The 22,107-nt window shown below is 39.3% G+C and overlaps 1 protein-coding gene across 1 annotated transcript in view; it reads right to left on the reverse strand.

The window, feature by feature from the left end:
- INTS4 (integrator complex subunit 4) overlaps positions 1–22,107 on the reverse strand; it is a 116,756-nt gene that overhangs the window by 9,511 nt on the left and 85,138 nt on the right. The window contains exons 15-19 of the mRNA XM_060605529.2: positions 21,520–21,677; positions 12,038–12,131; positions 9,266–9,346; positions 6,575–6,705; positions 1,008–1,067 (exon numbers count right to left, since the gene is read on the reverse strand). Of these exons, the coding sequence (XP_060461512.1) occupies positions 1,008–1,067; positions 6,575–6,705; positions 9,266–9,346; positions 12,038–12,131; positions 21,520–21,677 (524 nt within the window). The remainder of the gene's footprint in view (positions 1–1,007; positions 1,068–6,574; positions 6,706–9,265; positions 9,347–12,037; positions 12,132–21,519; positions 21,678–22,107) is intronic.

Consider the following 22,107-nt stretch of genomic DNA (forward strand, 5'->3'; position numbering starts at 1 on the left):
CAAGCCCCACGTTGGGCTCCACACTGAGCATGAAGCCTGCTTAAGATTCATTCATTCTCTCTCTCTCCCCGCCTCTTCCCCTCTCCCCTGCTCGCACAGACTCTCTCAGAAAGAAAGAATGAAAGAAAGAAAGAAAAAGGGAAAGAGGGAGGGAGGGAGGAGGGAGGGAGAAAAAAAATCTAAAACCAAAGTAAGGCATGAACTCAGTTGAGATGTGAAGCTAGGATCTTAAAGAGCCAAACTGGAGTGTATCATCTGCTAGAGAGCAGCACCCACTGGTGAAGCGTGGTATTGCAACTCAGCCCTACAGGAAGCTATCTCACCCAGACGAAGACTCAAAAGTATAGTCATGTAAACTTCAGGTTTGATGAGGTTCATGGGGGCAGGGATAAGGGGTGGAAGAATGAAATATCTGACTTAATAAATATTAGACTATAAAATCTTATAAATTCTTTCCTCTGGCAATATTATATTGCCAGTATATCACATGTCTGGTCACCAATTCAACTACCACTTCTTCGCTAAGCCTTCCATTCATCTACTAGATCTGTTTTAACCAATTTATTTCATACAGAACTCTGAGAAAACATAGCTGTACTACAAAATAAAGGCTACCTACAGAATTATGGAACAATTTTTTGTAGATTACTGTTGTTGAATTTCCATATTTCTCTATAAAGAACAGTGGTGAAAAGAACTTTTTTGTTGAGATTTTTCAACAAAAAAGTTTGTTTTACCATCTAGATACTTGTCTTTTTGTGGCCCAGCTGAATGTTGAATCCAAATGATTCTCGATATTTTTACTGTACCACTGTTGCACATTTAGCTAAGTTTAAAGAAGTTTACATACCCCTAAAAAAAATGCGCGAGGGCACACTGCCACAGATAACAGGTTGGATGCGTGGGTTAAACCAAGGATTCTAGCTTCTGATTGCTCTTGTTGCCCTCTAAGTGCTGTTATCTGCATAACCAGGAGTCAGTAAGCTAGATGGTAATGAAATAGTTACCTCTGAAAAAAGTCCACTTCCTGTAAAAACTTTTCACACATCCCAAATAAGGGGTCAACTCTGTAGAAAAAGAGAAAAACAAACATACATACATATATTTGGCTTACGTAATCTTCGAACTGAGGAATGAGGACCAAATTCCCAGAATCCTGAGCCTACGTGAAAGGAAATCAGAGTATTACACTATCAAAATTATCTCTAAAAGGAAGAGCAGATTCCTAATGGACCTAGGGGGAAAATATCTGCCAGAATGCCAAGACCCAATTAGAACACTTCAGTGGCTATCAGGCTCAATGAACACTCAAAATCAAGGGCTATCATAGACCGTGCCTGGCATCAGACTCACTAAGGATACAGGGCAGAAGCACAGCTTGCAGGCAATCCAGCGCCATGTTCCTTCCCTGCAGGAGTCCTCACCGCACTCCATTCAGCCATCCACAGAGCTGTCTGGGAGCTGTGATCTTGCCGTGGACAGACAGCTCAGGTACAAGGAGATGACATCTACGTCAGTTGAGTTTGGAGACCAGCATGGATGAGAAGCCTCATGCTCCATAGGTGCTAACATCTCTTGAAACAAATCCATAGGCATACCCTCCAGGGTCCCCACAAGGGATGTGCCCAGTTAAAAGAATCACTGCACTCAGTAGAACCCAAAGCTATGGTGTCTGCATCAGGCAATTACAGTTTACTAATAGTCCCTTCTGGTCTATATGCAGTTTTCTCAGTGACAATTTTTATGATCACAGTGTTACCTAGTAAATACAGTTGATATACCAGGTTTCCAGGGAATATACCTAGAAAGTTAACCAAAGGTCAAATTCTCATGCAGAAGGGGAAAAGTGTTGTTACTACTTTGCCCATAGACAGGACTATGTTCTTTCCTCACTTGGCTTCTCTGGCTTCACAGCCACTCATTTTCTTTTTATTTCTTGTAATTTCCAAATGAAACTTTGTATTTATTTTCATTAATATTGTATTCATTAGAGGAGTAAAATTCCAGTGAGGAAAAACAGACAAATACTCTCTCCTTATATAAAAACATGCAAGAAAAGGGTGTCAAGGTTCTTAATAACCTAGTTTAATCTTTCTACTAAAATGTAAGCTCCATGAGAGCAGGGACTTTTATATTAATTATTTTGATATATATTTTCTGGCACAAGCAACTATTCAATAAATATCTGTTGACTGAACAAATAAATGAGAAATGACAAATGGAAACTTACTCTACAAACAACATGCATTTGAATTCTTTTCCTAAAAAACAGGTAGCACTTGAAACTTAACTCTGATAAACTACCAGAAATGGAACTGCAATCTGATAGTGAGGTTCACCCACTAAAGATCTCCAGGAGTAAGAGGGCTGGAAAGGAGACCTCAGGAGGGGGTAAAAAGAAAGCAATTCAGCCAAGCAGTATCAATGTGGGGTCTGCCTATATAGAGTTATCTTGTAGAACTTCCCAATAGTAAAACATAAAATAGATTTGGGAACTACCTCCAAACCCCAAAACAGACCAAGAAGCCTCACCTACATGCTATATGAAGTAGGCCTTTATCACTAAGAACCTCCACTTTTTTCTCAGGGTAAGGAAGGAAAGCAGAGGAAAAGTAAAGTCCACTGGGAAACCAAACACTGATCTACTTCCATTTATAAGTATGCAAAGACAATGGAAAATCATTAGATGCTATGATCAGGGCTGTAAAGGAGACCAAGCAGACCTCAGTGAGAGAAAGTCAAGGCAAGAAAGCTCAGAAAATCTTTTCTTTAATTCTAATAAATAACCTCAGTGAGATTAAAGAGGAGATCTGAAAGGATACTGCACTGATAAAGCAAGAGAAACGGCTATGAAAAGGGCGCACTGAAGAAAGCATACTGGTAAATGAACAGTAATAACGAAATCAACTCAAAAGTAAGGAATACTATATTGAAAAATGATGAAAACTGAAGTCATAACTTAAAAGAGCATATTGAGGGGTGCCTGAGTGGCTCAGTCGGTTGGGCGTCCGACTTCATTTCAGGTCATGATCTCGCGGTTTGTGAGTTCGAGCCCCGCGTTGGGGTCTGTGCTGACAGTCCAGAGCCTGGAGCCTGCTTAGGATTCTGTGTCTCCCTCTCCCTCTGTTACTCCCCTGCTTGCATTCTGTCTTTCTGTCTCTCTCAAAAATAAAAAATATTTTTAAAAAAAGTTTAAAAAAAAGGAGCATATTGAAGAATTTACACAGAATATACAGTAGAAAAGCTAAGACACTGAAATTATGAGAAAAAAGATATAAGGGAAAATAGACCCAGAAGACACAACATCCAGTATGACAGACTGGAGTGGATGGAAGTAGTAGTAATTAAAGAAATAATGGTTGGGAAAAGATCCCTGAGCTAAAAGCAGAGTTTATACTTCAAAGTCCCACTGAAGGTCAGTTAAAAGCATTGAAAGAAAACACATATCTACACACATCCTGGTAGAATTTCTGAATTCTAAACAGAGAGAAAAAGAAAAAGAACCAAGAAAAATAAGGAAACAAAGGAAAGAGAACCAGACTGACATTGGATATCCTAACTGTAACATTAAATACTAAACAGTAACTCAGCAACATTTACACAGTTCTGAAAGAATTCCAATTATGCATAAGAGCAAAAGAGAGGCAGTTTCGGACATGCAGGGTCTCAATGAGTGTATCACTTACATACTTATTTAGAAAAACAATTACTAGAGAATGCACTCCTGTCAAATGGTGAATTAGAACAAGGAATTTTAGGGGTGCCTGGGTGGCTCAGTCGGTTAAGCGTCTGACCAGCTCAGGTCACGATCTTGTGGTTCATGAGGTCAAGCCCCACATTGTGCTCTATGCTGACAGCTCGGAGCATGAAGCATGCTTAGGATTCTGTGTCTCCCTCACCCCCTCCCTCCCCCTCCCCCACTCGTGCTCTCTCTCTCAAAAATTAATAAACAGAAATTTTTTTTAAAAAAAGGACAAGGTATTTTAAAAAGCAACTGTGGCACACACACACACAAAAAAAATGAGTGAGCAAGTTCAAGCTAACTCATTTTGAAAAAGTACTTATAAAGATTAATGCATACTTTAAGAAAGGATTCTTTTTTTTTTTTTTAAGAAAGGATTCTTAAAATAAGAAATACATTATAAAACATAATAAGCTGAAACTTAATTCCGAACTATTTAACAGTATGAGACAATGAAATAAAAACATATTAGAACTTTCATCTTGATCTGAGGTGACTGTGATAAAGGTGATTAAAAAGTCTATTTAATTTTTTGTGCTGATAAGTTGAATATGTTTATTAAAAATGTAAGTAAAAATAAGTAAAAATACTATTTCTACAACTAACATAAGCTAACATTTATCAAGTGTTTAGTCTGAATGCGTCAGGCAAGTTATTTGAAGAGTTTTACATATAATAATTTGATAATCCTTGCAATATCCCTATGAGGGCGAGACAGATACTATTATTATCCTAGTTTAACTTACAGGGATCAAAATGAGGCACAGAAATCTTCAGTAACTTGTCCAAGGTTACTAAGTTTCCAAATGGTGGGAATCAAGATCTGAGTCTAAGCAACAAAGAACCATAGTCCTCTTAACCCCTATCTTGTACTGCCTCTCACTTGAAAAGGTTAGAAGTAGGATCAGAACTCATGCTTGCTTCAGCAGCACATACAAGAGAAGTAGGATCAGAACTTTCAAACCCATGCATGAAACAAAGATACAAAGAAAACAACCAATCCAGAAAAAGCCAAGAAAGAAAGAAAGAAAGAAAGAAAGTGTAGTGAGACTACCTTGTTGAAACCCAGACCTCTCCACTTCCTAGTTGTTTGATTATGAATGGGTTTTTTTTAAGCCCAAAAGAAAAAAAAGAAAGGAAAGAAGCAGGGATGCACACAAATGGAAAATATAAATTACTACAGCACAAGTAAAGACCAAATATATTAGAGTCTTTGTATAAGGACATGGAAAAATGAAATACTGTTGGGGCAAAAACAGTTTCAAACAGACAGCGAGGCAAACCATAAGAGACTCAAGTGCAGAGAACAAGCTGAGGGTTGATGGTGGGGGGGCGGTGGGAAATGAGTGATGGGCACTGAGGAGGTCACTTGTTGGGGTGAGCACTGGGTGTTATATGTAGGCAATGAATCACAGGAATCTACCCCCGAAACAAGAGCACACTGTATGCAACCTATGTTAGCTAACTCGACAATAAATTATATGTTAAAAAAAAAAAAAAGAAATACTGTTGGATGAAATTTAAAGGAGGCAGAACACAAAGTATATCATTATTCCATTTATATTAATATGCACACATTTATAATGTAGATGTGTTTATCTGGCTTGGGAAGAGTCTGTTGACAGTTGTTTTAGAAGGGGTAGATTACCAGGGAACCTTCACTTAGCCTGCAATATTTAAATTAAAAAAAATTTTTTTTTAGTAATTATACATAAACTGAAGAATATATCTATTTTCTTTAAATAAAAAAGTGTAGATGCCAACACAAGCGCCTGTCTTTGCTCAGCTGTGACTGGCAAATAGTAGGGACTAAACATTTGTTAAATGGATGTATGGCTATCTCTAAGATTAAATCACTACCAGATTTTATCAGGTCACTAGATCAAAATAAGTGAAGAAATCAAATAACATTCAGAATGTTCTTTCTGCCTCGGTATTTCTCAGTGCTTAAAACACTCCCATTTCCTTCTCTATGCCACATTTAGACTGACACAATCACTTGACTAAGCATCACATGTGTCCTCCACCTGGGAACAAGTTACTGCATTGTATCAAATCTACAATGCATCATTCTTAAGATGCAACTTTATTTTATGAAATAAGAAACAGACAATAAAAAAAACACTTTCAATCAAAATATAGCAAAATCAAAATTAAAAAAGTATAAAATCAAAATTTCAGAGAAGTTAAAATTTTAAATGTGCATTTTAGAACCAATGAAATATGGCAACTCTATTAGAAAGTCTGATAGTGAGCTCTTACTATGTACCAAGTACCATGTTAAGTGCTTCTACATGTATTATCCCATTTATTCTTCATAAAAACCCCATGAGACAGATGCTGTCATCATTCTCTTTTTACAGACAGGGAAACAAGGCACAGAGAGGCTTAAAAAAACCCATTCATAATCAAACAACTAGGAAGTAGAGAGGTCTGGGTTTGAACAAGGTAGTCTCACTACACTGCACATTGTCTTAATTTGTCTTTACTGCCTCGGAGAGCTTACTAGTCCCTTCAGAAGAGAAAAAATGGTTCCTGGCACTAAATTCTTAAAGAAATCTAGCAAGGACCAAAAAGAGTGTCAGTGCTGCCTAACGAAGTCTTATGTTGTGCTGTAGGCAACAGAGAGCCACTGGAGGGGTTTTCCAGAGACTTAATTTGTTCCAAAGATAGAACTTGGAATATCTGAGAAAATGAAGAGTTTGTATACCTCTTAGCTAATCTTTCCTAAGTATCTTTTCACTTCTCATTAACTTTGGTGAGATCTCTGAATGCATTTGGAAGCGTCTTTGAAAGGACTGTGCCTCGCTTTTAGCCAGCCACACATCTTACCCTCGAGTAGTCCGTGCTGTTACTATAAGTTGCAAGGCTTTGGCCTGCAGCCTCATGTGATGGATAATCACCACCTGTTTGTTCTCCACACCACTGTACATGAACTCCATTTTGTAGGTCTCTTCCATGATCTATAAGGAAAGGTAATTAACAATCAGTAAAAGTATCATAATGGTCTTGAGAGCAACACAGAATTCTAGGTGAAATTCTGAACTGAGTTTGTTTTTGTTTTTAAGTAGGCTCCATGCCTAACATGGAGACCAATGCAGGGCTCAAACTCACAACCCTGAGACTGAGACTCGACCTGAGATTAAAAGTCAGATGCTTAACCAACTGAGCTACCCAGGCACCCCTGAACTGATTTTTAATACAGAACTGAAATATTTAAGTGCCTATGGTGAGAGAAATTAGGGTAATTTGATAAAAATTAATATGTGTTGTGAGAAATTACTTTAGTATATCTTACAAAAAGAGAGTAAGTTGTTTTGTTAGTTAAAAAAAAAGATTTTCGGGGGGGCACCTGGGTGGCTCAGTCGGTTAAGCATCCGATTCTTGACTTCAGCTCAGGTCATGATCTCATGGTTTGTGAGTTCGAGCCCCACAGAGGGCTCTGTGCTGGCAGTGTGGAGCCTGCCTGGGATTCTGTCTCCCTGTGTCCCTCTCCTGTTTGCTATTTCTCTCTCAAATAAAGATAATACTTGGAAAAAAAAAAAAAAAAAAAGACTTTTGAGGTGGCTGCGTGGCTCAGTCGGTTAAGCATCTGACTTTGGCTCAAGTCACGATCTCAAGGCTCCTGAGTTGGAGCTCTCTGTCAGGCTCTGTGCTGACAACTCAGAGCCTAAAGCCTGCTTGAGACTCTCTGTCTTCTTCTCTCTCTCTGCCCGCCCCCAACCCCCATGCTCACTTGCTCTCTCGCTCTCTCTCTCTCTCTCTCAAAAATAAATAAAATTAAAAAAAAAAAAAAGACTTTCATCTGGTAACAAAGTCATCTTAGTTGATGACATGAAGATATTAAAAGTTTAATCACTGATAAAACTGTAAAGCACTGTTAAACTTACAGTTTAACTGTGGGTACAAATGAATAAACTGTGTGTATGGACACCCGACCCCAGGAAAAGTCCTCAAGGATTTAGCATCAGGAACCATTAACCACGTATTAGTCATCCAGACAGACTGTTCTATGGGCCTGGTCTGTTGAAGGGAGTCTGGGGAGAGAACAAGTGCAGAAAACAATGTCTATGACCTCAGCTCAAGCCCAGTGCATTAAGCTCTTGCTCTCTTCTATCCAAATCAGCTACTCCCATCCAATGATACATCTCTCCCGAATCTGTGCTTGTCTTCCTTTGAGGGCTTTGGGGTCAGAGAAAGGACTCCAGACTCTCCCACAACTGGCAGTAAGACAAGTTAATTACATAGTGCCTCAGTTTCATTATCTGTAAACAGGGAAGAAACAGCCCCAAAGTCATAAAATTTAAAGGATAAAAAGGAGCATGGAAAGCACTTAGTACAGTATCTGGAACCTAGTAATGAGGATTCCTCCCCTCTTCCTCTCTGATTACTGCTCCCTGGTCCCATCCTTGCCATTCTGGGGTACTAGTCATTAGGCTCTATTCCCCTACAATAAGCCACAGAGCAGATCTGAGGAGGAATCTAGGTCAGATGAAAGATCAAGTAGAACAAGGGAAACAAAACACTGTGAGTATCAGGAGCTATGGGCTCAATTCCCTAATTCTACTACCGATAGCTCTATGAATTTAACCTGCTGATCCTTAACTGTTCAATCTATAAAATGGACTTAATATTTATTCTTACCTAATGGGATTACTGTGATAATTAATTAAAATAGACCTGAAATTACTTAGTGAACTGTACTTTAACAATCACAGTCACCATCTTTAGCTTGCTACTGGGTCATAATGACTCGGTCATATACCGACTCCCAATCTGGAAGACATGACCCAGAGAAGAGTTCACTAAATCCCAATACCTAAGAATGAAGGGAAACTGCTCAAAGCTACACAGAAATAAATTCAAGGCAAATATAATTAAAAGCTACTTAATGAACTGAGGACAACATAAGGACCTTTTAACATTCAAGAGATGGTACAGGCTAAAAATATAAACAACCTCAAAATGAGTTCAGCTATACTTTCAGATAAACGATTTATGACAGTATTTATTGGATTCTAGTCTATCTAAAATACAAACTGATAATAATATATTTTTAGAACAATAAAGCATCTTAGAAATCATCCAGTTAAAGGGTACCTGGCTGGCTCAGTCAGTTAAGCATCCGGTTTGATCTTGGCTCAGGTCACGATCTCACAGTTCGTGAGACTGAGCCCTGAGTCAGGCTCTGTGCTGACACTGCGGAGCCTGCTTGGGATTTTCTGTCTCCTTTTCTCTTCCCCCTGCCCTAGGACAGAGGGATGGAACAAAGGGAGGAAGGAAGGAAAGAAGGGAGGAAGGGAGGAAGGAAGGAAAGAAGGGAGGAAGGGAGGGAAGAAGGAAGCAAGCAAGCCAGTGCTGTGTCCCCTAATTATGCTGCTTCTCATATCACTAACTTCTGTCACAGGCTAGAACTGGGGAGGCCACAACAGAGGCGTGGAGCCATGTGAAAGCCTCTGACTCCAACTTAGACAAGACAATTCCTAGAAAGAGATCCATTTGAGAAGGTCCCGATACGTTTACCTGTTTTGCTGCTGCTGAGGCCAAATCACTCTGCTTCAAATACAATGGGGCAGCCACATTCCAAAGCTTTTCTTGCAAGGCCTACACAGACAAATCAGGAGAGAAACGAACAAAGAGATCAAAAAGACTGGCATGTCATTTGAGGCTTATGTGTTTGTTTTGCTTTGGAAATCTACTGCATTAGGACTTCCTCTCAATCTTATTCCTTTAAGCTAATAAGCCCTGCCTACTATAAAGAAAGAGGAAACCAAAGGTTTGAGCTCCTCCCCATTCAATCCAATTCCTGTCCCAAAGTCCCTACATCCAGATCAGATCAGTGCTTGCAAGCAAAGGGCAGGAGCCATCCAGGTCTCACCAAAATGTGCAAGCAAGCCAGCTTCCAGGGTTCTCGTCCTTCCTTGTTCCCAGAGCCACTAGACTACCTAGGCTGCCTCGACCCTTCTTCCTTGAGCTTCCTTCCAAGCTCCTTCCATGGGGCTTTTATTTTGCCCCATGTTCACTATCCTTTGAACAGCCTGTCACCTTACTGACATACCCAACCTAGAAATCAACAGGCTTTCCTAGATTCCTCCCTCTCTCTCCATCTGTGTTCAAAACGAGCACTAAGAGCCACAATTTTACCTTCCATCTCTCTCCTCTCATCTGAACGGCCCCATCTCTCAACTCTCTTATAAATCTCTGCTGTAGTCCCTTATTTTCAGTCCTTCCTCATTACAGACATAATTTAATGGCTTTACAGAAAACCTAAACTAACAATTTCCCAATAGAAGCGTAACATAAACCATATACATAATTTTATGTTTTCTAGTAGCCACATTTTTATAAGTAAAAAGAGGTAAAATTAATTTTAATAGTATAGTTTATTTAACCTAGTGTATTTATTATAATTTCACTAAAAAGTCAGTATTTTAAAAAATTAAGTTTACACTCTTTTTTCATACCAACTCTAAGAAATCAGTGTGTATTTAGCATTTATAGCACATCTCAGTTTGAACTAACGTTTCAAGTAATCAATAGTCACATGTACCTGGTGCGGATCCAGTTAAGACAGTAGCAGCTCTAAATTACAGATACAGAAATTTTTTAATCACCCAAATCATACTACCCTTGTTTTTGAAAATTCATTTCGAGTCATTTCTTATATGTATGCTTTTTATATAGCTGTAGTCTCAAAGCAGAAATAATTTTGTATGCTTTTTTGGTACATAACATTAACTGTATTTTGTCATGGTGTATAATTCTTCATAAAGATCATTACTGGTTACAGAATATACTGTTGAGTAGTTGTGCCAGAATTTACTTCACTTTTACCCTGTTATCAAACATTTGCCTGTCTTTGGTTCTAAGCCTTTTCCCCTTACCTACACTGACACTCCATGACACTGACCAACATAGCTCTGTGTTCTTCGTAGGAATATTTTCTTTTCTTTTTCTACTGTAGAAAACCGGATTCTTTTTAAAGACCTGCTTGTATTCCTTATAGAGATAAGAAGCCAAGAAAGAAGGAAGACCAACAATGACATGGCATTCACTATGTGTCAAACACTAAGCACAGGGCTCTTACACACCTTGCTTGTTACCAGTCCTTACCTAGGTAGAATTATTATTAGCCCTGTTACACAGAGGTTTGGAAAAGACAAAAAACTTTGCGAAATGGCACAGAGGAACTTTTGGGGATAATGGAAATGCTCTATATCTTGACTGGTGGTGGTTACACAGGTATACACATCATACACATTTGAAAGAATCTATGTAGCCAAACAAGAGCTGTTTAAATCCCAACCTATTTCAGTATACACACCCACCTCCACATATATACACACACCTGCAAAGCCCTAAGCTCACGTATCTTAAAGTGAGAAATAATTTCTAACTACTCCATTTACTCTGACTTTAGTCAAATATCATAATTACTTCAGGGGCGCCTAGGTGGCTCAGTCGGTAAAGTCTCCAACTCTTAATTTCCATTCAGGTCATGATCTCACATTCGTGAGTTGGAGCCCCGCATCGGGCTCTTGCTTCCAGTGCAAAGCCTGCTTGGGATTCTCTCTGCCCCTCCTGCATTCATGCTCCCTCTCTCTCAAAATAAATAAACTTAAAAAAAAGAAAAAAACTTAAAAAAATATAATAATCACTCTAAAGAATAAGTAACTAAAGACGCTTGGAACTAAAGCCAAGATAAAGGCATATAAAGTAAGAGGGGTCCCCTAAATCCTAAACCTAAATTTAGAGAACTCTACTGCAGAAGCTGAAAGCTACTGAACTAATTGAACACATTTTCAACTCAGCAAACTGAAACAGCTTCTTGGTTACCAACTTTGTGTGTGTATATATGAAATCTGACCACCTAATATAGAATGCCAGCAAGGTGGCCATTTTAAAAGCAATGAAATCAACCTTTGACTAAGAAGACTTTGACAAAGTAAAACTGGCATTTTAAGAAAATAATATAAAAGTTCTATGCTAATCAAATTATAAAAACCAATTTAAAATCCGTATAATTCTAATGAAAATGATTATCCAATCTACTCTAATTATATAATGATAAAAGAATACTTCCAAATTAAAAAAATTTAAATTCCCACACAAGTTAACAATTCTTTAGAGACAAATATAATTACACTGTCAAGTAAATAATTTCTCCACTGCTAAGCAGCTATATAAGACTGTACATTAATGGCCTAAAAGAACTGCTGAATCCATTCAAGTGTACTCTTATACACTTTATGCACATTATAAGCACAGTCACAAACATAATGGATTCAAGCCCACCTTGATGAGAAGAAGTTGACACCGAAGATAGGTAGCAGAGAAGTCAGCAACTCCTGCTAATTCAGACTGAAGTTCTCCAAGTCTTTGCAGATCCCTATGGTAAATAAAACCCCAAGCCACACATTGGATAGGGATAATGATATCAATATAAAGATCACATCAAAAGCATTTTACCATTTTATACCTAGTAAATAAATTGGTCACAAATTCTTTCTCAAAGACTTTATTTTTTTAAGTAATCTTTACACCCTTTGTGGGGCTCAAACTCAAAACCCCGAAATCAAGAATTGTGCGCTCTACTGACTGAGCCAACCAGGTGCCCCACAATGACAGAACCCAACGCTGGAGTGATTATAATGAAATTGGTTCACTCATGCTTTGGTAGCAGTTTAAGCAAATACAATTGTTTTAGAAAGTAACACTGCACTACATTATAAAAGTCATACACATGGTTAAATATTTTGATCAGTAGCTTTATGCTGAGAAATAATTCTACGGGGAATATCCAACAGAAATAAGCGCTGGGTGTTGTATGTAAGTGATGAATTATGGAATTCTACTCCTGAAACCAATATTGCACAGTATGTTAACTAAAATTTAAATTTAAAAAATTGCTTAAAAACAAATGAATTGCTTTATACCCCACAACATTCACTCTTGTACAGACTATTATAGTGGAATATTCTACAGACATTAAAATATAAAATGGTAGTAAGGTGTATGATCTGAACTATGTAAAAACTATGTGTAGAAGAAAAGTATAGCAAAGTGGTTTTCTGGATAGAGGTATTAGGTGCTTTTTAGTGCCTTCTCCCAACTGTGCTTTATTTTCCATACAATAGACACGTCTTTTTTGTTATCATCAGGAAAAAAAAATTTTTTTTAAGATACTGTAGTAGACTTTGTTGGCTCCTTACCCATTTAGCCATTCTGTACTTCTTCCTCACTAACTGAACTCTGATTTTGTTCAAGGGAAGGTGTCCTCAAACCCAGTTCCAGGTAGATTCTGATTGAACTAAGCCAATTAGTATATGTCATCTCCCCGGTTACGTGACTTAAGTTGGCCTTGTCAGTCCTAATGCAAGGACGTATATCCCATGCTTGGAGCAGGTCTGAGAGTGTCTCTGTCTTTCTGTCTCTACCTCTAACATGCGCTAGACTGAACAAGAGCACTTACAGTCCTGACTGCCTGGCAGCCATACTGTAACTCTAAAAGAAAAAAGCCTTGGGATAAAGCAAATGCTGAGGATAAGAAAAATCCAGAGAGAGAAAAGAACTGGATCTTCAATGATATAAATGAACTACTTGACCATACCATACTTAGAACTGCCTCCGATTTTCTATTCGTATGAAGAAATAAAAAGCCACTGTAAGTTAGTTTGAGATGAGGTTGTCAGATACCTGAAACTAAAAGTATCCTAGCTGGATACAGGTACAGACAAAATGATTGCAAAAATATAACACAGAGCTGCCCGTGGACAAGAAAACAGAGAGTGGCACACACAGATAAAATTGTGTGGGGGCTGGAATTATGGATTTCGAATTTTTAATCTGTTGAATAGACAATACATACCAAGCTACAGAATTAACCAATGAAGTATAGAATTCAAAAGATACTATAGGATATGCAATTAAGTTAGTCCACCTTCCTATCCCACTGCACCGCTAAGCAGTACACCCTTCTCACAGGCAACCACCATTGCCAGTTTCTTTTAAATTCTTCTGGGGATACATAGGGGTGCCTGGGCGGCTCAGTTGGTTGAGCATCCAACTTCAGCTCAGGTCATGATCTCACGGTTCGTGAGTTCGGGGCCCCGTGTTGGGCTGGCTCGGTGCTGACAGCTCAGAGCCTGGAGCCTGCTTCTGACTCTGTGTCTCCCTCTCTCTCTGCTCCTCCCCAACTCATGCTCTGTCTCTCTCTCTCTCTCTCTCTCTCAAAAATAAACATTAAAAAAATTTTTCTTTAATTCTTCTAGGGAAACACTATACATCTACAAAAAAAAACACAACACATTGTTTTTCTTTTTTCTTTTTTTTTTTTTTTGGTTGGGGGAGAAGTGTGTGTGTTTGCGTAACCTAATAATCCACCTCAGAAAGCATTCATGGAAAGTGGTCTTGTTTTTTAATGGCAACATCAAAATTTCATATAGAAATGACAGCTGTGAAAACCTGAAGATCTGGGTCACAAGGAAAGTGGAGTGGCATAAAGTTTCACAATATAAAGTTCATCATATAAAGTTTCACAATAGCCTGTACAAAACTGTTCACTGGAGTAAACCCATCCCTCTAATCTCATGCAACTTAAAAAAAAAAAAAAAAAGTTTATTTATTTTAATGTTTATTTATTTTTGAGAAAAAGAGAGAAAAGGGGAGGGGCAAAGAGAGAGGGAGACAGAGGATCAGAAGTGGGCTCTGTACTGACAGCAGAGAGCCTGATGCGGGTCTGGAACTCACCAACTGCGAGATCATGACGTGAGCAGAAGTCAGATGCTTAACCAACTGAGCCACCCAGGTGCCCCTCATGCAACTTTTTTTTTTTTTTCAACGTTTTTTATTTATTTTTGGGACAGAGAGAGACAGAGCATGAACGGGGGAGGGGCAGAGAGAGAGGGAGACACAGAATCGGAAACAGGCTCCAGGCTCCGAGCCATCAGCCCATAGCCTGATGCGGGGCTCGAACTCACGGACCGCGAGATCGTGACCTGGCTGAAGTCGGACGCTTAACCGACTGCGCCACCCAGGCGCCCCCCTCATGCAAGTTTTTAATAGCTAATGCTGCCGCCTACGGACCTTGATATCAGGAAGGAGATGCCCCAGAAAAGGACACAGAATGAGTTCTTCCCAAGTGACTGAAAAAATTAGGACCAGTGCCTTATAGATCCATCTCTTGTGAGTTTTGGTGGCTGGAGCGGTTCCTGGAGTGTGCTGTTGTCGGAATCCAGCACAGTAAAAGGCAAGGCCCTGTACTAGCTAACCACACCTGTGCAATGCTACTTTGGTGGCCAGCTGGTCCCTCTTTTCACATCTCGGATGTCTCTCTTGCGAAGACAGCCCTGAATCGCTGTATTTCTGAAACGTTTCCTCTCCAGGAAGATTCTGCCTTTCTGTTAACAATTATAGTGAACACTGACCAGCTGACTATACATTAGCTGACGGCTATCCGGTGTTAAGCTATTCTACAGCCCCTACACTGCCACAATTGTTCTCAGTTGCACAGAACAAGATGTAACCCAACCAGCCACGGGAAATCTGAACTACTGTACAAGCAAAATAAGAAACGTGTTAACCCTGGACAAAATGCCCTTATCCTACTGTTTCCTCTCTGTGCCTATCTATGCCCACAATCCTCAGGAAGCCTAATTTTAAACACCCATCAGGAAACTATAAACTCTTTAATGAGACAGGTACAAAGAGCACCATCTATGTGCACACCTAGGTGTGCTAGGTGTTTCCTTACTTGAGCCTATTTAATCCTGACACTGCAAATTGCAATTAATCCTATTTCACTGAGAATGAAAGGGAAGATCAGAGTTTAAGTAGTTTGCCCAAGGTTTCAAGACTAATGAGTAGCAAAAACAGGCCTTGAACTCAGGTCTGTCTGAACTCCACAAATCTTTTTTTTTTTTTAAATAAACCATATCATATTTCATTTATTTATTTAATATTAAAGTATGTTTTAATGTTTATTTATTTTTGAGAGAGAGAAAGAAAGCAGAGAAGGGGCAGAGAGAGAGGGGGAACAGAGCATCTGATGTAGGCTCTGTGCTGACAGCAGACAGCCCGATGTGGGGCTTGAACTCACAAACCACGAGATCATGATGTGAGCCTAAGTCAGATGTTTAAGCAACTAAGCCACCCAGGCACACTACAGTCTTTTCATTTATTTATGAACTGCATCAAACACAGATGACACCTAAATGGATTTAAAACTAGATGCATATTAAGTCATATTTCTACAAATGTGATCTGAGAGGGCAAAAGTGCCCCTCCCAGGAACACATACTTCAGCAATCCTTAGTCCACATGTTGGCACTAAGTAGCATTTATAAAGTTTAGACTGGATTTACTTACAAAATGTCAAGAGCTCATCTACTCTGTCAGAAGAGCCACAATTTAAATTTTAAAACATTTCATAAATGGCTATTATCTATGTAACTGCTATTCTCAAAATACCTTGCATAGATCATGATAATAATCTTCACAACAGTCCTATGAGCAGGTACATACAACCCTCAAATTACAGATGAGGGTGTTGAGGCCCAAGATCATGAGCCTAGGAAATGATAAAAATTAAGGCTTCAATCAATTCCTTTGGATTTTAAATCTCATTATCCTAGGTGCATTTGTGTCCTACAAACTGTTAACCAGAAACAGAGCAGTGTGACCAGATGGAAGGGCTAGAAAGACCTATGTTCTAGTCCAAGACTTTGCTATCTTCTCCGTCCTGGAGAGTCTTCTCCCTTCTTCACTTGATGAACTTCTATTCATTCTTCAGGTAACTGCTTAGCCATCCAGGGAAGGGTTAGGTGCCTCCCTTCTGTTATCCTGGAGAACCCTGTACTCCCCATAATGCAGCATGGAAAACACAATATTGCATTTCTTATTTACCTAGCTATTTCCCCAACCAGGCTATAAGATCTCTTACAGCAGAAACTATTTTGTTTACTACTGTACCCCTTCTGCCTAGCATATGATGGATACTCAAAAACAGTGTAACAAGTGAATGAACCCCCAGCTCCCTCACTCATTTTAAAAATGGGGTACTTCTAAAAAATGGGGTACTTCTCATAAAATTGTTTTCAAATTCAATTCATAAGGCATTTAAAAAAGTGGGTATATAGCAGGCGCTTGACAGACAATATACCTCTTGTTATGATCAAGGACAGCAGAGCCTTACCAAACAACAAATCCATAAATCTGGAGATGAGAAATGGCCAGAAGGAAATGCCATCTATAACAATATTAGAAGTCTTCATTTCTGGGGCACCTGGGTGGCTCAGTTGGTTAAGCCTCCAACTCTTGGTTTCGGCTCAGGTCATGACCTCACAGTTTGTGGGTTCAAGCCCTGTGTCAGGTTCAGTGCTGATATTGCAAAGCCTGCTTGGGATTCTCTGTCTCCTTCTCTCTCTGCCCCTTCCCTACTCTCTCTCTTATCTCAAAAATAAATAAGCTTCAAAAAAGAAAAAAAGTCTTCATTCCTTGTTAAGCGATCACAACTACAGTTTTCAACAAATATTTACTGAGCTCCTATACAATACCCAAGGTACAATGATGAAGACAAAATAGTTATGTCAAATTCAAGGAACAAACAAATTATTTCCCAGGGCCCTAACTAAACTATAGTACACATTCTATCGATGAGATTCAGTTAGATTAAATGGGTGCTTCCTGGATTACAACAAAGGGAATGGGGTGCGTATGATGGTGAAGTTTGTTTCAAACTAATACTAACAACTAAGTGATCAGAGTCCTAATCAGAGAAACTTCTGTATGAAACTCTAACATTTCACTTTGCAACAACTACCAAAAATGTAAGTTCTGCAGAACCCCAAGGGTCATCTGATGTAACAGGAATCGCCTTTTAGATATGCCTGCTGCGCATCACAAAAAATCATTATTTATGTGGTTTTTTTGTTCTTTAATTTAAAAAAAAATTTTTTTTTTAATATTTTTGAGAGTGAAAGAGACAGAGCACAAGCAGAGTGGGGGCAAAGAGAGAGGGAGACACAGAATCCAAAGCAGGCTCCAGGCTCTGAGCTGTCAGCACAGAGCACGATGTGGGACTCAAATCCATGAACCACAAGATCATGATCTGAGCCGAAATCAAACACTTAACCGAATCAGCCACCCAAGTGCCCCTTAATGTTGAGAGAGAGCAAGTGAGGGAGGGGCAGAGAGAGAGAGGGAGACACAGAATCTGAAGCAAGATTCAGCTTCTGAGCTGTAAGCAAAGAACCCAATGCAGGGCACAAACACCTGGACAGCAAGATCATGACCTGAGCTGAAGTTGGATGCTTAACCAAATGAGACATCCAGGCACCCCACAAAGCATCAATTTTAAAGTCAAACAAAACTAGATTCAAATCTCAGTTTTGCTACTTCCTAGCAAATTGCTTCACCTCCCCAAATTCCCATTTCTTCTCTGTGAAATGGTAACAATACCTCACTGCAGTAATGTTTGTAAAACAGAGTAGGTCATCAATAACTACTATACCATCTGCTTTCCTTTCTGGATATTTCACCATCCTGGCCACCCTCCTCAGAATGCACTCAAGTTAGAAACAGTGTCCAGGACCAACCACAGCACTAGAACAGTGGTCCCACCAGCCTGAAGCCCAGCAGGGCTCTCACCAGAACATGCAGGCAACTCAGATCAACAGGTGTTTACTGAGCACCTAACAGCCAGCACTGCAGCTGATGAACAAGCTTGCTTTCATATATTCTGCACTTGCTTTAGTGCCAACAGGATACAAACTGTCAAGAACAAAACCTAAATGTTTACTTATGTGGGGCTGAGTCAGAAAGTAGAGTTTATTTTCCTAGGCTCAGGGCCAACAACTTCAGATAGTGGCCCTTAACTAATCACTCTGTTAAGGGAGAAGAAAAAAACAAAATATGATAGAGGCATCACTTCAGGGTCAGCAAACTTTCTGTAAAGGGTCAGACGGTAAATATTTTAGGCTTTGTAGGCCATACAGTGTCTATGGTGCTACTCAACTCTGCCTTCAAACCTTATTTACAAAAGCAGATGGATATTGCTTTTGCTAAAGGCAAATGGATTTCAGTTCTTCTCCTATCATTCAGGACATCCTAATAAGGTTTGGCAGACTCTGCTGGTTGTTCCCCAGTATCTTCCCCTTTTTCCTAAGTATCAGAGCCACCAAATGTTAACAAAGCACTGGTCAGCCAGAATAAAGACTACATTTCCTAGCTCCTAGCAGCTATATGGCCATGTGACTTAACTTCTGGTCAGTGGGATGCAAGTAAAATTAGAACATGCAATTTGGGGAAAGTGTCCTTTTTTTCTTAATTTGCATTCAAGTTAGTTACTATACAGTGCAACAATGATTTCAGGAGTAGATTCCTTAATGCCCCTTACCCATTTAGCCCATCCGCCCTCCCAAACCCCCTCCAGTAACCCTCTGTTTATTCTCCGTATTTAAGAGTCTCTTACATTTCATCCCCTTCTCTGTTTTTATATTACTTTTGTTTCCCTTCTCTTAACGTTCATCTGTTCTATGGCTTAAAGTCCTCACACGAGTGAAGTCATATTATATTTGTCTTTCTCTGAATGACTAATTTCACTTAGCATAATACCCTCTCGTTCGATCCACGTGGTTGCAAATGGCAAGATTTCATTCTTTTTGATTGCTGAGTAATACTCCATTGTATATATATATACACCACATCTTCTTTACCCATTCATCCATCGATGGACATTTGGGCTCTTTCCATACTTTGGCTATTGTCGATAGCGCTGCTATAAACATGGGGGTGCACGTGCCCCTTTGAAACAGCATTATCTGTATCACTTGGATAAATATTAGTAGAACAATTGCTGGGTTGTAGGGTAGTTCTATTTTTAATTTTTTGAGGAACCTCCATACTGTTTTCCAGAGTGGCTGCACCAGTTTGCATTCCCACCAGCAGCGCAAAAGAGATCCTCTTTCTCCACATCCTCGCCAACATCTGTTGTTGCCTGAGTTGCTGATGTTAGCCATTCTGACAGGTGTGAGGTGGTATCTCATTGTGGTGTTGATTTGTATCTCCCTGATGATGAGTGATGTTGAGCATTTTTTCATGTGTCTGTTAGCCATCTATCTGGATGACTTCTTTGGAAAAGTGTCTATTCGTGTCTTTTGCCCATTTCTTCACTGGATTATTTATTTTTTGGGTGTTGAGTTTGATAAGTTCTTTATAGATTTTGGATACTAACATTTTATCAGATATGTTTGCAAATATCTTCTTCTATTCCATCGGTTGCCTTTTAGTTTTGCTGATTGTTTCCTTTGCTGTGCAGAAGCTTTTTATTTTGATGAGGTCCCAATAGTTCATTTTTGCTTTTGTTTCCCTTGCCACTGGAGACGTAATGAGTTGCTGCGGCCAAGGTCAAGAGGTTTTTGCCTGCTTTCTCCTTGAGGATTTTGATGGCTTCCTGTCTTACATTTAGGTCTTTCATCCATTTTGCGTTTATTTTTGTGTATGGTATAAGAAAGTAGTCCATGGGGAGCCTGGATGGCTCAGTTGGTTTAGCATCCGACTTCGGCTCAGGTCATGATCTCACAGTTCGTGGGTTCGAGCCCCACGTCAGGCTCTGTTCTGACAACTCAGAGCCTGGAGTCTGCTTCAGATTCTGTGTCTCCCTCTCTCTGTGCCCCACCCCCACTCACACTTTGTCTCTCTCTCTCAAAAATAAACATTAAACGTAAAAAAAAAAAAAAAAAAAAAAAAAAAAAAAAAATAATAAACATTAAAAAAATTTAAAAAAAAAAGAAAGAAAAGAAAAAAAGTGGTCCAGGTTCATTTTTCTGCATATCACTGTCCAGTTTTCCCAGCACCACTTGCTGAAGAGACTGTCTTTATTCCACTGGATATTCTTTCCTGCTTTGTCAAAGATGAATTGGTCATACGCTTGTAGGTCCATTACTGGGTTCTCTATTCTGTTCCATTGATCTGAGTGTCTGTTTTTGTGCCATGGGGAAGTGTCTTTAAAAGGACGTGAGGAGGGGTGCCTGGGTGGCTCAGTTGAGTGCCCGACTCTTGATTTCGGTTCAGGTCATGATCCCAGGGTCATGGGATCGAACTCTGTGTCAGGCTCTGCACTGAGCATGGAGCCTGCTTGAGATTCTCTCTCTCTCCCTCAATCCCTCTCCCCCGCTCATGTGCTCCCTCTCTCTCTCTCTCTCTCTCTCTCTCTCTCTCTAATAAATATATATATATATACACACACACAGATATATATGTATAGATACGTATATGTATAGATACATATGTATGTATATATATATATTTATGGGGTTAGAAATGATGCCCTTCTCCTGCTCTTTCCTTTTTCCTGCAGCCTGGAGTACAGAGGGGATAGTTCAGAGTTTGGATCTTTAGACAGAGACCACTTGATCTAGAAGATGGAGAAAAAAATGCACCTAGGACCCTGATAACCATCTCAGCTCTGCCTTGCCTACAAAAAAGAATTAACCTTTCCTCTTGTTTAAGTCACTGCTACTTTACATTTTCTGTCACCTATCATAACTAATATGCAAGGAAAGAAAAATTAAAAACAGCTTCTCTTTAATACTTTCGAGTTTTGCGCTTATCATCAATCTGGTCATGAACATAAAGAGTTTTTCTTTGAAATATGCTCAAACTCCAAACTAATGCAAATATAAACAGATCATAAAACCATGTGTGAGTATAGGCCAACACTGGAAATCAAAAGAGCTGAGCATAACAACAGTATTAACTCTGTCAAAAAAACATCTCACCTGATGGTGAGCTCCAGCAGCTCCTGGGTTCCCTGAGGGTCCAGGTGCTGAAGACTGTACACCCTCTCAAGGCTTTGCTGCAGGAACTGATGGGAAGGGTCCTCATGAGGTGTGATATTGGCAGAAACAGCCGATGACACTAGCTTTCTACCTGGTAACTAAGCAAACATAGTGGTGTTATAGTGCCATCAAATTCTGTGGCTCAGCTTCTGGTAACACACAGAAACGAGAAAAAAACATGAGTCAAATACAGGAAAGGAACAACAGGTGAGGTAATTGTGTAAACAACCTTTCTCTCATTCCTTAGCTTCAGTGAGAGAAATGGAGAGAGAGAAAATGAATATAGTCTATACAATATAACCACAAGCAGCAAGGAGAAAGAAAAGAGAATGGTATAGTATTATTTTCTATTGCTAACTGAAATAAATGGGCTAACCATAGAAATGGAACTAATAATCAGTCTGTTGTCACATTTATTTTTAAACTTCATTCGATCTTCCAATTCATAGGGAAATGATTTATTCCAAAATAAATTTATATAGCATGCTTTAAATGATGGTAATTATAAATTTTTATATATGATGGTAA

The sequence above is a fragment of the Panthera onca genome, chromosome D1, assembly GCF_046562875.1.
Source record: "Panthera onca isolate mPanOnc1 chromosome D1, mPanOnc1 haplotype 2, whole genome shotgun sequence".
In the NCBI taxonomy this organism is placed as follows: domain Eukaryota; kingdom Metazoa; phylum Chordata; class Mammalia; order Carnivora; family Felidae; genus Panthera; species Panthera onca.